General features: G+C 32.3%; 1 protein-coding gene across 1 annotated transcript in view; it reads left to right on the top strand.

Moving 5' to 3' along the window:
* SOX6 (SRY-box transcription factor 6) overlaps positions 1-16,587 on the top strand; it is a 786,620-nt gene that overhangs the window by 308,818 nt on the left and 461,215 nt on the right. Inside the window, 1 exon segment of the mRNA XM_053720627.1 lies at positions 4,232-4,472. Coding sequence (XP_053576602.1) covers positions 4,232-4,472 — 241 coding nt within the window.

Below are 16,587 nucleotides of genomic sequence, written 5' to 3'. Positions count from 1 at the left end.
GGTCAAGTGCCATGCGCTCAAAAACTAATGCTTTGTAATATCAGTATAGATAGGATTAAGCAGTAGTAAGTTTGGGTGCTATTTGTCTATCTATCTATCTATCTATCTATCTATCTATTATCATCTATCTGTCTATCTATCTATCTATCTATCTATTATCATCTATCTATCTATCTATCTCACTTCCATTCTATGAATCATCTATCTATCTATCTATCTATCTATCTATCTATCTATACATCTATCTCCCTGTCTGTCTGTCAATCATCTATCTATCTATCTATCTATCTATCTATCTATCTATCTATCATCTATCTATTTATCAATAATCTATCTATCTATCTATCTACCATCTATCTGTCTCCTATTTATCTATATACAGGGAGTGCAGAATTATTAGGCAAATGAGTATTTTGACCACATGATCCTCTTTATGCATGTTGTCTTACTCCAAGCTGTATAGGCTCGAAAGCCTACTACCAATTAAGCATATTAGGTGATGTGCATCTCTGTAATGAGAAGGGGTGTGGTCTAATGACATCAACACCCTATATCAGGTGTGCATAATTATTAGGCAACTTCCTTTCCTTTGGCAAAATGGGTCAAAAGAAGGACTTGACAGGCTCAGAAAAGTAAAAAATAGTGAGATATCTTGCAGAGGGATGCAGCACTCTTAAAATTGCAAAGCTTCTGAAGCGTGATCATCGAACAATCAAGCGTTTCATTCAAAATAGTCAACAGGGTCGCAAGAAGCGTGTGGAAAAACCAAGGCGCAAAATAACTGCCCATGAACTGAGAAAAGTCAAGCATGCAGCTGCCAAGATTCCACTTGCCACCAGTTTGGCCATATTTCAGAGCTGCAACATCACTGGAGTGCTCAAAAGCACAAGGTGTGCAATACTCAGAGACATGGCCAAGGTAAGAAAGGCTGAAAGACGACCACCACTGAACAAGACACACAACCTGAAACGTCAAGACTGGGCCAAGAAATATCTCAAGACTGATTTTTCTAAGGTTTTATGGACTGATAAAATGAGAGTGAGTCTTGATGGGCCAGATGGATGGGCCCGTGGCTGGATTGGTAAAGGGCAGAAGGCTCCAGTCCGACTCAGACGCCAGCAAGGTGGAGGTGGAGTACTGGTTTGGGCTGGTATCATCAAAGATGAGCTTGTGGGGCCTTTTCGGGTTGAGGATGGAGTCAAGCTCAACTCCCAGTCCTACTGCCAGTTTCTGGAAGACACCTTCTTCAAGCAGTGGTACAGGAAGAAGTCTGCATCCTTCAAGAAAAACATGATTTTCATGCAGGACAATGCTCCATCACACGCGTCCAAGTACTCCACAGCGTGGCTGGCAAGAAAGGGTATAAAAGAAGAAAATCTAATGACATGGCCTCCTTGTTCACCTTATCTGAACCCCATTGAGAACCTGTGGTCCATCATCAAATGTGAGATTTACAAGTAGGGAAAACAGTACACCTCTCTGAACAGTGTCTGGGAGGCTGTGGTTGCTGCTGCACGCAATGTTGATGGTGAACAGATCAAAACACTTACAGAATCCATGGATGGCAGGCTTTTGAGTGTCCTTGCAAAGAAAGGTGGCTATATTGGTCACTGATTTGTTTTTGTTTTGTTTTTGAATGTCAGAAATGTATATTTGTGAATGTTGAGATGTTATATTGGTTTCACTGGTAAAAATAAATAATTGAAATGGGTATATATTTGTTTTTTGTTAAGTTGCCTAATAATTATGCACAGTAATAGTCACCTGCACACACAGATATTCCCCTAAAATAGCTAAAACTAAAAACAAACTAAAAACTACTTCCAAAAATATTCAGCTTTGATATTAATGAGTTTTTTGGGTTCATTGAGAACATGGTTGTTGTTCAATAATAAAATTAATCCTCAAAAATACAACTTGCCTAATAATTCTGCACTCCCTGTATAATCTATATGTCTGTCTCTTTATCTATCTATCTATCTATCTATCTATCTATCTATCTATCTATCTATTTGTCTATCTGTCTCCTAATATCTATCATCTATCTATCTATCTATCTATCTATTATCTATCTCTTATTTCTCTCTCTCTCTCTTTCTCTCTATCTTTCTATATCTATCTATATATCTATCTATCTGTCTAAAAATCTATCTCCCTGCCTGTCAATTATCTATCTATCTATCTATCTATCTATCTATCATGTATCTATCTCCCTTCCATTCTGGTAATTATCTATCTATCTACCTACCATCTATCTGTCTCCTATTTATCTATCTATATATCATCCATCTGTTTGTCTCTTTATCTATATATCTATTTATCTATCTGTCTCCTAAAATCTATCTATCTTTCTATTTATCTATTATCTATCACGTTCTCTCTCTCGATCTCTATCTATCTATCTATCTCTATCTATCCATCTATCTATCTATCGATTTATCTATCTATATATCTATTTATCTATCTATTATCTATCTCTTATCTCTCTCTATCTCGCTCTCTCAATCTCTATCTATCTATCTATCTATCTATCTATCTATATCTATCTATCTCTCTATCTCTCTATATATCCATCATCTATCTATCTATCTATGTATCTATCTCTCTATCTATCTTTCTATCTATCTATCTATCTATCTATCTCTAGATATATATATATCCATCATATATCTATCTATCTATCTATCTATCATCTATCTATCTCTCTATCTCTCTATCTATATTTCTATCTATCTATATATCTCTCTTTCTATCTATCTATCTATCTATCTATCTATATCTATCTCTCTATCTATATATCTATCTAATCTATTAGGTTCCTGTACTGCCACTTGTATAAATTATATTGAGCTGGCAATATTGCTCAATTTCAATGTAATATATATATATATATATATATATAGAGAGAGAGAGAGAGAGAGAGAGAGAGAGAGAGAGAGAGAGAGAGAAAACAGCTACAAAATGTTGGGTATTGTAATATTACATCGACATTGTAGAACTGTTCCATTGGCAAAAAGGTTAATTACTTCATGTTAAACTAAACAAGCACAGAATGTTTCTCAATCGCTCTGGAATTTCTGTAATAATGATGATCTTGCTGTGTGGTAAAATGATTTAAAATAACATTTTGTAAGGTTTCACAGTCTTAAAAGAAGATATCTGGGTTTACTAGTAATGAAATCTTTTGCAAGAAAAAAAAGCTCTCAGAACTCTAGAATTCGCATTTACGTTTTTTATTTCAACAGAGACCTTCATCATAAGATCTATTAATTTATTAACTGTAATTTTACTAATGAGTTTCCTTGCATTAAATAAAACATTTTAACAAGCTAACATAGAAACCGATTTTAAAATTTAACGTGTTTTCTTTTTCTTTTTTTTGAGTTAGTGTTATTAATGCATTGACTGTGAAATAAAACACTGCTGTAATCAATAAAATAAGACTAAATCTGCTTTTATGGGGTCCCATGACAATAAGTATAAGCATGAAACCCATTGATGTAGAAGAGTATTAATGCAGGAAAATGACATAAATTATTGAAAGGAGGTTTTTGATTTTTTTTTCCAAACCAACAAATTATGATTAATTGAAGAACTAAGTCTATGAAAAAGAAATTATACTTGCAATGACAGTTGAAATGTCTGTAATATACTTAGATATTGCTAATGGTGCAGATTTTCCCAAAGTTGTTTTAAATTTGTTATTTAAAATATGTCCCAATCTACTGTATTTCTTACCAGTATATTTTTTTCACAAAACAGAAAACCTTTTTTTTTTTTTTCATTTTCTGCATGTATCTATTTTTCCCCATTTCTTTCTCTCTTTCTTTTCCTCGTGTCTTTCTGCATTTCTCAGTATCCCAATTCCATTATCATCTAAGGGAGACACTTTTATTTTCATTATGGGTTAGTGTTAGGATCACTTAATTCTGAATAATATTTTAAAAGTTACTGGAGAACAATTTATTTATTCTGCATATGCAGCATAAAAATCAATTGGTTCGACATTCTAAGCCAGCTTGTTTTATTTTATATATTTTTTTTAATTAACCATGTACTCTCAAGGGTGAAACACACAGTTGGCTAGAATCAATAATCCAAAAATGACGTGCATGTCACTTTAATACAAATTTGGGGTATATGAGTAATGTTTTTTTGATTAGTTTAGTCTCTTTTACTGGTAGGTGTCTCTGTGATTGACACATGTCTATCATCTCATATTTCTTTTTAGAAGTATGTCTTCCAAGCAAGCCACCTCTCCTTTCACGTGTAAAGCAGATGGAGAAGAAGAGATGATGGGGGACTTAGCATCACGGGACAAGGAGGAAAGTCATGACCAACACATGACCACCCACCTGACTCTACACACACTAATACACAACAAACCTCACTCTGAGGAGCTACCTTCACTTGTTTCTACCATCCAATCAGACGTTGACTGGGAAAGCATGATCGCTTCTCAGCATAGAATGGTAAGGATGGAAAGTTAGGTGACTTAACCTGCAGCCTCAGAGGCATTTGTGATAATGATCTATTAATTATATTTATATATTTCTGATATATGTTTGACAGTAATTAATTTAGATCCCATCCAAGCAAAATTTGTGTGTCAAAGACCCTGTTTGTTTCATAGTTATTTGGGGTCTGTCACTATCTCGAGGGAATGGTTGTCTTTTTAATTACTTTTAAAGGGACAGTCTAGTCCAAAATAAACTTTCATGATTCAGATAGGGCATGTAATTTTAAACAATTTTCCAATTTACTTTTATCACCAATTTTTCTTTGTTCTCTTGGTATTCTTAGTTGAAAGCTTAACCTAGGAGGTTCATATGCTAATTTCTTAGACCTTGAAGGCCACTTCTTTTCAGAATGAATTTTAACAGTTTTTCACCACTAGAGGGTGTTAGTTCGTGTTTTTCATATAGATAACACTGTGCTCATGCACGTGAAGTTATCTGGGAGCCAGCACTGATTGGCTAAACTGCAAGTCTGTCAAAAGAACTGAAATACGGGGGCAATTTGCAGAGGCTTAAATACAAGATAATCACAGAGGTAAAAAGTATATAAATATAACTGTGTTGGTTATGTAAAACTGGGGAATGGGTAATAAAGGGATTATCTATCTTTTAAAACAATAAAAATTCTGGTGTAGACTGTCCCTTTAAGGGAAATTAAATTCAAAATGTAATTCCCCATGAACTGTTTAATTATGCATTGTGAAACAACTTTGCAATACAGGTTATTTGTTTATTGTGCCCACATCTTCTGTAATTTAAAACTGAATATTATAGTTTTTCCACTTCCCTCAGAATGCATTCTGTCAAGTTCAGCCCCTGACCTCATATGTGCTACACAATGATTGGTTGATATGTGCAAAAGGTTGTTTACCTGTGTTCGTCATTGGCCACAGAAATATTATAAATAACACTTGAGAGGATTTCCAAAATGTATTGGACTAAAAAGCAATAAAATCTTTGCAAGCAAAATCACGAATTTCAGTTCTTTAAAATAATACATTTTATATGAAAATATTTTGCAATGGTTTAATTTCTGTATATATTTAAAAAAATATAATGACCTTTTAAGACATGAAATGTTATTAAAATAAGTAGACTCCTCTTTAATCTGTAGAATATCTATCTATCTATAATCTCTCTCTCTCTCTCTCTCTCTCTCTCTCTCTCTCTCTCTCTCTCTCTATATATATATATATATATATATATATATATATTTAAGGATTTGAGACAAAAAAGAAAATAGAGAATATATATATTATCACACCAATTTGATTCAAGAATTATATATGATTTATTATCGCTATGTCCACACTCGTGCATAGACTCTGCAGACAAAAACTTCCAAAACAATGTGTCTGAGCTGTAATAAATATAATGCCATAAATACAATAAAGTCATATGTATTATATTTAAAAAACAAACAAATAAAACTGAAAAGCATGGGCAGTTTATAAACAATATATGTAGATTTATGTGCATATAACCAACGCCAAATGCAACACCCCTTCCAGAGGGTAGCCCTGTACTCCTCCAGGAATCTGCTACCTTGGATTTATCAATGAGGATCCATGCAAATGGGTTGCTACACCAATAGAATAGTGGAAAAATCAAAGGCAACACCTCTCTCAGTGAGTGACCCAGAAAGGCATAACTGGAAACTGTCACCATGAGATAAAACCTGAGGCTCTATGCCAGAGATTGGAGGAACATATAAATGCTTAGATGCATAAGGTTACAATGAAATATGCAATAGTGCCTGCTGTATGAACAACACCAATACTAGAGGATAGCACCACTCATGTTGAAGGTCCCAGCTACCATATTAATTAATAAGGATCTATCATATAATCATAGTTTTATGATTCCCAGAGAGGAGGATTCTTTTGGAGATCGTTATTTACAGTAAAATATTGCGGAGATGGTGGTGCAAAGGAATATATGTACCCCATTCCCGCTTAAGTGTTGATTGCTACTGGACTTGCAATTATATCAGCACAATATCTTATTTTATGTCAGTACTTGATATAGCATTTCTGGATACTCGTCAGAAGCATTGTATATGTTATATGCTTCCAACTTCACCGCTTGTATACTTTATGTGAATGTTGTTATTATTTACCTCCACTATGTGCTTGCTTTAGGATGAACATAGATCCTTATTAATTAACATGGTAGCTGGGACCTTCAACATGAGTGGTGCTATCCTCTAGTATTGGTGTTGTTCATACAGCAGGCACTATTGCATATTTCATTGTAACGTTATGCATCTAAGGGGTAGCCCTGTACTGGCGGAGTACAGGGCTACCCTCTGGAAGGGGTGTTGCATTTGGCATTGGTTATATGCACATAAATCTACATATATTGTTTATAAACTGGCCATGCTTTTCAGTTTTATTTGTTTGTTTTTTTAAATATAATACATATGACTTTATTGTATTTATGGTATTATATTTATTACAGCTCAGACACATTGTTTTGGAAGTTTTTGTCTGCAGAGTCTATGCACGAGTGTGGACATAGTGATAATAAATTATATATAATTCTTGAATCAAATTGGTGTGATACCTTTTTTTCCTACTTTGAGTGCTGAAATCCCTGCCTTTTTATGAGAATATATATATTCTCTATTTTCTCTCTTGTCTCTAATCCTTAAATGTGTTTTTTCAGGGTCTGCACCTTATACAAATACTAGAACTTATGATATATTGTTCTTTCCTCTTCCCATTCATAGGTATATCTATCTATCTATCTATCTATCTATCTATCTATCTCTATCTCTCTCTCTCTCTCTCTCTCTCTCTATATATATATATATATATATATATATATATATATATATATATATATATATATGTGTGTGTGTGTGGAATATTGTCACTAGACTACACCAGTCAGGGAAAAAAAGATACCAGTCAGGGAAAGGAAAAGCTTTCTAGTCCATCAATGTTAAATATAGGACAAATTCTAATGTTTTACTGGTCCAGAACTAGTTGTGTAGTGTAGACTTTTTCAGTATGCTTCCAGAAGTGTATTAACTTAATATATATATATATATATATATATATATATATATATATATATATATATATATATATATATATATTATATCAAGCATTATATTAAAATGTGTACAGACGATAGTAAAGCTTGTGAAAAAAAATGATGGCATTTAATTTTTTTTGAACATTTTCTCAACAGATTTTTTTTCCAACCGTGTGCATTGTGAAATAGCAGGGTGGGAGTAGTATAATACTTTGCAATATTTTTTTTTTTTTTAACTTTAGCTTAATATTGACTGGAATGTTAGCCGGGTAGCGTGCCCAATAAGGGCTAGATTCAGAGTGGAGCGCTAACAGATACGCACGAGCGATTAGGGGTTTATCGTGGGTGTTTGAACACATGGGGGTTTTTCACTCGTATTACAAGTTGAAAGTAAACAGGATCCCTTGAGCGCAATTGAAGTTAACACATGTCGGGTTAGCACAACCTCAGAGCTCTCTCAGAAAACACATAAAAAATACACTACAAAGTATACTTACACTTATAATAACAGCATCTAATAAAAAATATTCAAAATAATATTGCACAACAAAGTTATAAGGGCTCAAATATATATATATATATATATATATATATGTATGTATGTATTATGTGTGTACATAATTTATGTATTAATATGTATTTACAGGCATATATACACACATATATATATATATATATATATATATATATATATATATATATATATATATATATACATATGTACACATATTTAGACATATATAGAAGTACATTGGAGACCTTTGCAGTTAAAGGGACATTAAAACCAAACATTTCTTTCATGATTCAGATAGAGAATACAATTTTAAACAACATCCCAATGTATTTATATTATCTAATTTGATTCATTCTTTAGATATCCTTTGTGGAAGAAATGGCTATGCTCAAGGGTGAGCCAATCACGCAAGGCATCTATGTGCAGCCACAATCAGCAGCTACTGAGCCTATCTAGATATGCTTTTCAGCAAAGGATATCAAGAGAATTAAGCAAACTAGATAATAGAAGAAAATTAGAAAATTGTTTAAAATTGCATTCTCTTTCTAAATCATGAAAGAAAAAAAAATTGGGTTTCATGTCCCTTTAAGTAGATGAAAACATGAAAAAAATATTTATGCAATATTCATGTTTAATAATCATTTAAACTATGTATTTACTGGACATATTTCGCATTCCAATGTTCTGCACAAAGGGGAATATGTTCTAAGTATTTATAAATAGATATTCCCATATATATCTGTACATATCTTTACTTATATACAATCATGTTTCTTTATGTACCATCAGATATATGTAGAAATATGTATTTATGAATAAATAGAACATAATCTTCTATGTGAAGAACATTGGAATGTGAAATATTCATATTTTCATGTCGGGTTAGTGCACTTGAGACTATGCAGTCGTGTTTGCTCCATTAACTTCTATGGGGAAATATGTTATCCTGCGTGAGGGCAAAAATATTTTACTTTTAACTAGTAATACGAGCTCAACCTGATGCGCAAAAATAATAATATATTTATATATATATATATACATTTTTAAATAGTCAATATGCACATGTTACAATGTGATTGGAAAGAAGGAATATTATAATAATTTAATCTTGTTAAGTATTCACCATTGCGAGGGTGAGGTCATGAAATGAGTTCATTTTCAGCAGGGAATATTCTGCATTCATCTTGTTCACAGTCATTGGTGATTGATGATGGTTTGGTGTCCCTATTAATCTAAGACACAAGTGAATCACTTAAAACTGTCTATCATTTAATCAAGGTGGTGTATTTGGTGCTAAGGGGGAGATAGAATTCTTAATACTCTATCTATTGCTGTCTTAAGAACATGTTTGACATAACAGACGTGTTTCTTTTCAATAAACAATGAGCTAAGCTATCCCAGCACATCAGTGACAAAATGAGATCTACATCGGTTTACACAATACTGCTCTTTTTTATGTAATTAGCTTTGCAGACTTAAAGGGATATAAAACAGCGTTCCTTTAGTAAAAACAAATTTGTTAAATTAATATAAAAAGAAACAGATTGTTTAAAAAAACAGCAAACTAATTACTTGTTTTCTGCCAAAATGAGCACTTAGAAATTCACAGTGTATCCTCTGAGAAAGCTGACAGGCTGTTAACTTAAGTTTCATTATGTCCTCTTCTGAGCATGGGCAAAACTGACTGCCTGTTTTATGAAACACTAAGCTATTTTATGTTACTCTAGATGATTTATGACATTAAAGGGACATTATACACTCATTTTTTCTTTGCATAAATGTTTTGTAAATGATCTATTTATATAGCCCATAAAGTGTTTTTTTTTTAAAAAAATGTTTAGTTTTGCTTATTTTTAAATAACATTGCTTTGATTTTCAGACTCCTAACCAAGCCCCAAAGTTTTATGTGAATAATACTGTCAGCTACCTTCTCCAGTTTGCTCCTGTTTTTGTAAAGGGTCTTTTCATATGCAAAAGAGGGGGGAGGGGGGAGTGTCTTATTTGCCACTTGCAGTGGGCTTTCCAACTACCTTTTCAACAGAGCCAAACTGACAGCTTCTAAGTAAGTTTTTAAACAGTTTTATACTGGATTTTTATATCAGTGTCTGTGCATCTTATTCTTTATAGTAGTGCCTATTACATGCAGTTATATGAAAATGAGTGTATAATGTCCCTTTAAGGCTAGATATGTCTTCCTACAGTGGCCCTAGCCCCCTTGTGGCTCTGTGACAGGACAAAGGAAGTTTAAAATAAATAGAAAAATCATTTTTAATATGATAATAATACATAATGCAATGGTTTATATTAGGCAAAAACCCACTGCTTAGTGTTTTTTATTACAAAAATGAAACAGATGGTTTTATATCCCTTTAAACATGAAAAATCTAATTAGTAATATGTGTTATTTGACCTTACATTACTTTGTTTTAAACAAAATATGTTGAGAAAACATTTTGAGAAGTACATTGCAGCAATTTGTATTTGTGACTCTGTATGCTAATAGATGATTTATATGCTGACTCATTGTACAACATGACGTTTGTGTCTAATAGATAACTGCGATCATTTGAGTATTATTATAGATTCAATATCATCAAACTTTATAATGCTTAGATACTGCTTCTCAAACAATATTTACCTTTATAGGGCTAGAGAACAATGGCGATTTTTGCGTTCATCAGAAATAGCTTGTGTATTACAAGTTTGAAAGTAAACTGATAGCAAGAGTTCAATCACATTCTATATATCTATATATATAAAAGTCCAGTAGGGCCCACACTCTCAATTTATAAGGCAACAATATATATAACATATATTTAAAGGGCCACTGTAAGTAAATATTTTCTATGCCTGTTACTAACTAACTACCCCAAATACACTTTTTATCAATAGCATTTCATTAACATATCTCTACCGTATATCAGAAATCTTGTCTGCAAATTTAATTGTTTTCCAAACCCACTCCGTGGGTATCCTTTGCTCTGTACCAATCCGCTTACAATACCTAGGTTTCAAAATGGCGCTTTAAACACAAAGTTATTGGTTTAAGTATTTTGAACATGCAGTGCTGAAAATAGTGGGCAGGATAATGTGACATCATCGGCGAATAAAATATATAACTTTTAGAATGAAATGAAACTTTGTTTTGGAGAAAATATAGGTCAGTAGGTTTTAATTAATGTTTATTAACTTTAATATGTTAGTTGTTTAGCTTAAAAATTATAACAGAAAGTAATCCTTTAATAATAAAAAATACATTTTTGTCTATTTAAAGAACATTGGAATGTAAAATATACATATTGCACTTCGCGTTTTGCGATTTAGGTTAGCGCACATGAAAAATTGCTAACCTCAATGCGCATTATTGAATTATTAAATATAAAAAAATATTAATAATAATCATTAGAAATTATTATTAATATATATATCTTTTGCCAGGTTGTAGAATAATTTTCTAATAATTATTAATACCATTTTTTAATATTTTATATTTAATAATTCAATAACGCGCTATTAGGTTAGCAATTCTCCAAGTGCGCTAACCCGACACTGCATTAGACCTAAACTGCAAAACGTGAAGCAGAAAAAATATGTACTCTTTATTATTAAATATATTATAATGTAGATGTATAATAGATTTCAATACCTATATTTCTTTATGAATAGATATTCAGGTATAGGTATATACAGATATATATATATATATATATATATATTTATATGTATATATATATATATATATATATATATATATATATATATATATATATACAAATATGTATTTACAATCAAAATATTTTTTTTCAGTAATTGAAGAACATTGAAATGTGAAATATTCATAACTCCTGTCGGCTTAGTGCGCAAGCGATAAGTGTTAGGTTTTTTTTCTGCTGCACTCTCCATTGACTTCTAAGGGGAAAATACGTTATCAGGGTTGCAATATCACAAAGTCCTTAGGTTAGCACGCATCTACTTTCGTTTGCTTGCAAACATTTTCATTTCAACTGGTATGCATGCTACCCGATGCGTGCGAAAGGATTACTTCAAGCGAACGTTACACTTGAGCGAAAGAGATAAATAGTGCACCACATAATCTGGCCATAGTCTTAAAACTAATGTTTACAATGTAGCTGTTGAAAGGTTGGCAAGTGACATTACAGCACTGCCACAAATTATTGCACTTCTGTGCTGATACATATTGCTTTATGTTTATTTTTTGCAGAATTTAAAGTTTTTAAGGTAACTGTAATCTGTATAGTTTTTCCTGCATTGCCACTAACAGTAATGTTTCAAAACAGCTTTGTATATAGCACTCTGGACCAGTGTGAGATATTGCATCAAATCTGTGTAATGTGATTGCATAATATTTTGCATCATCTTATACTGTCCAAATTGAGAATCCTTTTATATTTTCTGTTTTATTGAAAACAATAACATACATATATATGTATATACATATATATGTATATATATATATATATATATATATATATATATATATATATATATATATATATATATATATAATGTATGTGTGTATTGAACACATGCTGTTAATACAAGGCCTGATTGGCCTACCAGGATACCAGGAGATTTCCCGGTGGGCTGCAGCAGCTGGGGTTGGAAAGCTACAATTTAAGGGGGTGATTAATAGATGTAGTTGGGTTGTAGGTGCCTATATAACAACAATCCAGCACTTTTGTTTAACACAAACTAATATCATTTAGTTCTAAAAAAAAATATTAGGGGGATAAGTATCCCAGTAATTCCCTTTCAGAGAAATGGGATGTGCGCATTCTCCTGACTCAAGGAAAAATAGGGCTGGTCTCCAAATTTTCCAGGGCTGCATTTTATTCAGAGTCCAGTCCTGCATTAAAATGGCTGTTAAAAATTATTTTGACTTTTTGCTTTTCTCATACCAGCAGCAATTCTGCACTGTTCCAAGCTTATTACCGGAACCGAAGATTTTTTAAATAAATGTAATCCTATTTTTGTGAAATTTAGTTAAAACTAAATTGAATAATACATTCCTTGATTAGTGAAAATTGAAGTCAATAATAAATTCAAGTTGTTTGATTAAAGTAAAGTGAAAAAGGGAAGTAAATGTCTTAATATTTTTAGATAATAATTTTATTTATGTGATGTTTATAATATCTCCTTTACACTAAGTGACGTAGAACAAGTTGTCATGCTGTTGGGAATTCGCAGTGACCTAATTTTTATAATAAGGAAACTTTAAAAAATAAAGGAATAAATACATGATATAGAAAATTAATCAATATTGTAAGCCTGTATTTGCCAATGATATTTTTATATTTTCCTGTGTTTATCATAAATATGCAGATAGTATATACCCACAAATAATGTAAAATCAACTTCTAGTCAGACATTTTAATATATGTATCAAGAATATATTCATCAATGTCAGATCTGTGAATATGTAGTAGCAAACCCCAGCGCTGACTGCATAAATCCATCATTGTGTTTACAAATCACTGGTGTTCAGCTGAATTTCTAGTGATTAATATCTTGAGGAAATTTAAAAGATCAACAGGTTCCTCACTGAAGTTAGAAGTGATGTGGTGCAGAATCCCACCACTTAAAACTAGTATAATGTTCAGCACTTTAGGCAAAACTTCTACCAATCAGTGAAATGTTGAAATGTTGCACTACCTACAATATTTATTGAAGCACATTTCTAAATAGAATTCAATTATTTATTTATTTCATTTTATTTTTCTATATTTTTTTTTTACAAAAATGAAATTCCACAGTGAAAACTTAAAGGGACACCAAACCCCATTTTTTTCATGATTCAGCAACTTTCTAATGTACTCCTATTATAAATTTTTCTTTGTTCTCTTGCTATCTTTATTTAAAAAGCAGAAATGTGATTGCTTATTGGTGGATAAATGTAAGCCTCCAATAAGCAAGCGCTATCCATGGTGCTGAACCTAAAATGGGCTGGCTGCTAAGATTTACATTCCTGCTTTTAAAATAAAGATAGCAAGAAAACAAAGAAAATTGATAATAGGAGTAAATTAGAAAGTTGCTTAAAATTTCATGCTCTATCTGAATCATGAAAGATGTCCCTTTAAGTCTGTCCCTAAATGATGAACTTGGTAAGGCAAGAAAAAGCAGTAAGGGGCCACACTTTAGCAACTGTTCAATCTATCTATCTATCTATCTATCTATCTATCTATCTATCTTCTATCTATTTCTCTCTCTATCTATCTATCTATCTATCTATCTATCCATCTATAAGATATATACATTTTAAAAAACCTTTAAGAGTAAACAATGTAAAATGTTGACTACAACGTTGCTTTAACTGGAAAGAACTTAATATTTTGCTTTGATGATTTCAGTTTAGCTCCAGAGCAGCAAGGTACCATTGCTTGCACATGTCTATATGTTTAATCCATGCAAAACAGTTAACACACATAGTTTACATAAGCATCAAAGCAGTAATGTGCTACTGGGAGCTAGATGAACACATCTGGTGAGCCAATAACAAGAGGCATATGTGTGTAGCCGCCCATAAGCAGATAGCTCTGAGTAAAACATTGCTGCTCTTGAGCCTACCTCATTATGCTTTCAACAAAGGATACAGAGAGAACACAGAGAAGTAAATGTGAAAATAGATGTAAATTGAAAAGTAATTTAATATTTGTGCTTTGATTGAATCATGAAAGTTTGAATTTCCTTTTTATGTCCTTTTAACCACAGCAAAATGATTAAACACACAGGAAAAGACCAGTTCAGGAGCCGTATGCCTTGTAGCTTGTGAGCAGGACACAGCCTATGATTGGTGGGGTTGTGCAACTGCCACTCCTGATTGGCTGTCTGGCCATGTCCCACTCGCTAGCCCACAAAGCATCATTTACTTATCTGTTGTACCCCTCTGCGGGAGTTAAATGTCATTTTTTGCTTTAGAATGGTCCCTTAAAGGGACAGTCTACTTGAAATTTTTATTGTTTAAAAAATATATAAACCCTTTATTACCCATTCCCTAGTTTTGTATAACCAACACAGTCAAATTAATATACTTTTTACCTCTGTGATTGCCTTGTATCTAAGTCTCTGCAGACTGACCCTTTATCTCAGTTCTTTTGACAGACTTGCATTTTAGCCAATCAGTGCTGATTCATTAATAACTCCATGGGAGTGAACACAATGGTATCTATATGGTACAGATAAATTAGTCAAAATGCACTGAGATAAGAGGTGGCCTTCAAGGGCTTAGAAATTAGCATATGAGCCTACCTAGGTTTAGCTTTCAACAAAGAATACCAAGGGTAAAAAGCTAATTTGACACTAAAAGTAAATTGGAAAGTTGTTTAAAATGACATTTCCTATCTGAATCATGAAAGTTTAATTTTGAGTAGACTATCCCTTTAACATTTAGTGATCATATTGCACATATTGCAACTGATCTGCAATATGCAGTTACCCTGCTGTATTGAAAGCAGTTTTTGTAGTTACATAGAATGTTCTGTCAGCCAACGCCTAGACTTTATAAGAACTTGCTCCTTATCATTAAAAATATGTATTGGCTGAAACGTTTTTTTATCCCTTTTGATATCAAGCGTTACTACCACAAGGGACTGTATGTTTTCTTCATGTCTAGAAGCCAAAATATTTTGTTTAAACTCCCACTCCACACAATATCCCAGCTGTGTGCTTATATGGAGTAATACAAGGATTCAACATCTAGAAATAGCAAGCGCCTTCTGAATTACTCCTTGAGCTGCCATTTTCTATTTGAGAAATCCCATAATCTTGTTGTAACTGTTCAAATTCCAGACTTGGTGTGAAAAGTCAAATCACAAAATATTTTATATTTGAAAAAAAACAATGCAACAAAAACCCAGAAAACCTACAAGAGAGTATGCAATGCTCTCTTTCTTTTTAAAGGGGTGTTAATACCTTGTAATTACAACATTTTTCTACAGTCTTCCTATAGATTATCATATCAGCAGAATCTGAACTACATTAGAACAGATTTATTTTCTGCAATTGTTGTTCAATAGTCAAACTCCTCCCACACTTTCCTTATTCAGAGGAGCCAACCTGGATTTAAGGCTGAAGATTACACAGCTTGCACTCAAATCTCCATTATTTGGTGTCAGCAGAAAAGATAAGTTAATAAACAATACATTAGGGAGATATGTGACAGGGTTAGGCTTATGAAGATGCCATGTGCTCTTTCATTTTTCAGGAATGAAAAATACACCCTTTTCAAACTTAATGTACAGGCGAATGGGTCACAATAAATAAAAGTATATTGCAAAGTTGTATTACTATGTATAATAAAGCATTTTATATCATAATCTCAAAGTTTATACTGACCCTTGAAACTATTTTCTCTCTCTCTCTCTCTCTCTCTCTATATATATATATATATATATATATATATATATTTATAAATATCTTTGTATCTATGTCTCTCTCTCTCTCTCTCTCTCTCTATATATATATATATATATATATATATATATATATATATATATA

Source organism: Bombina bombina, chromosome 7 (genome assembly GCF_027579735.1).
Source record: "Bombina bombina isolate aBomBom1 chromosome 7, aBomBom1.pri, whole genome shotgun sequence".
NCBI lineage: Eukaryota > Metazoa > Chordata > Amphibia > Anura > Bombinatoridae > Bombina > Bombina bombina.
The sequence above is the reverse complement of the archived record's forward strand: the minus strand, read 5'-3'. Positions and strand labels throughout refer to the sequence as shown.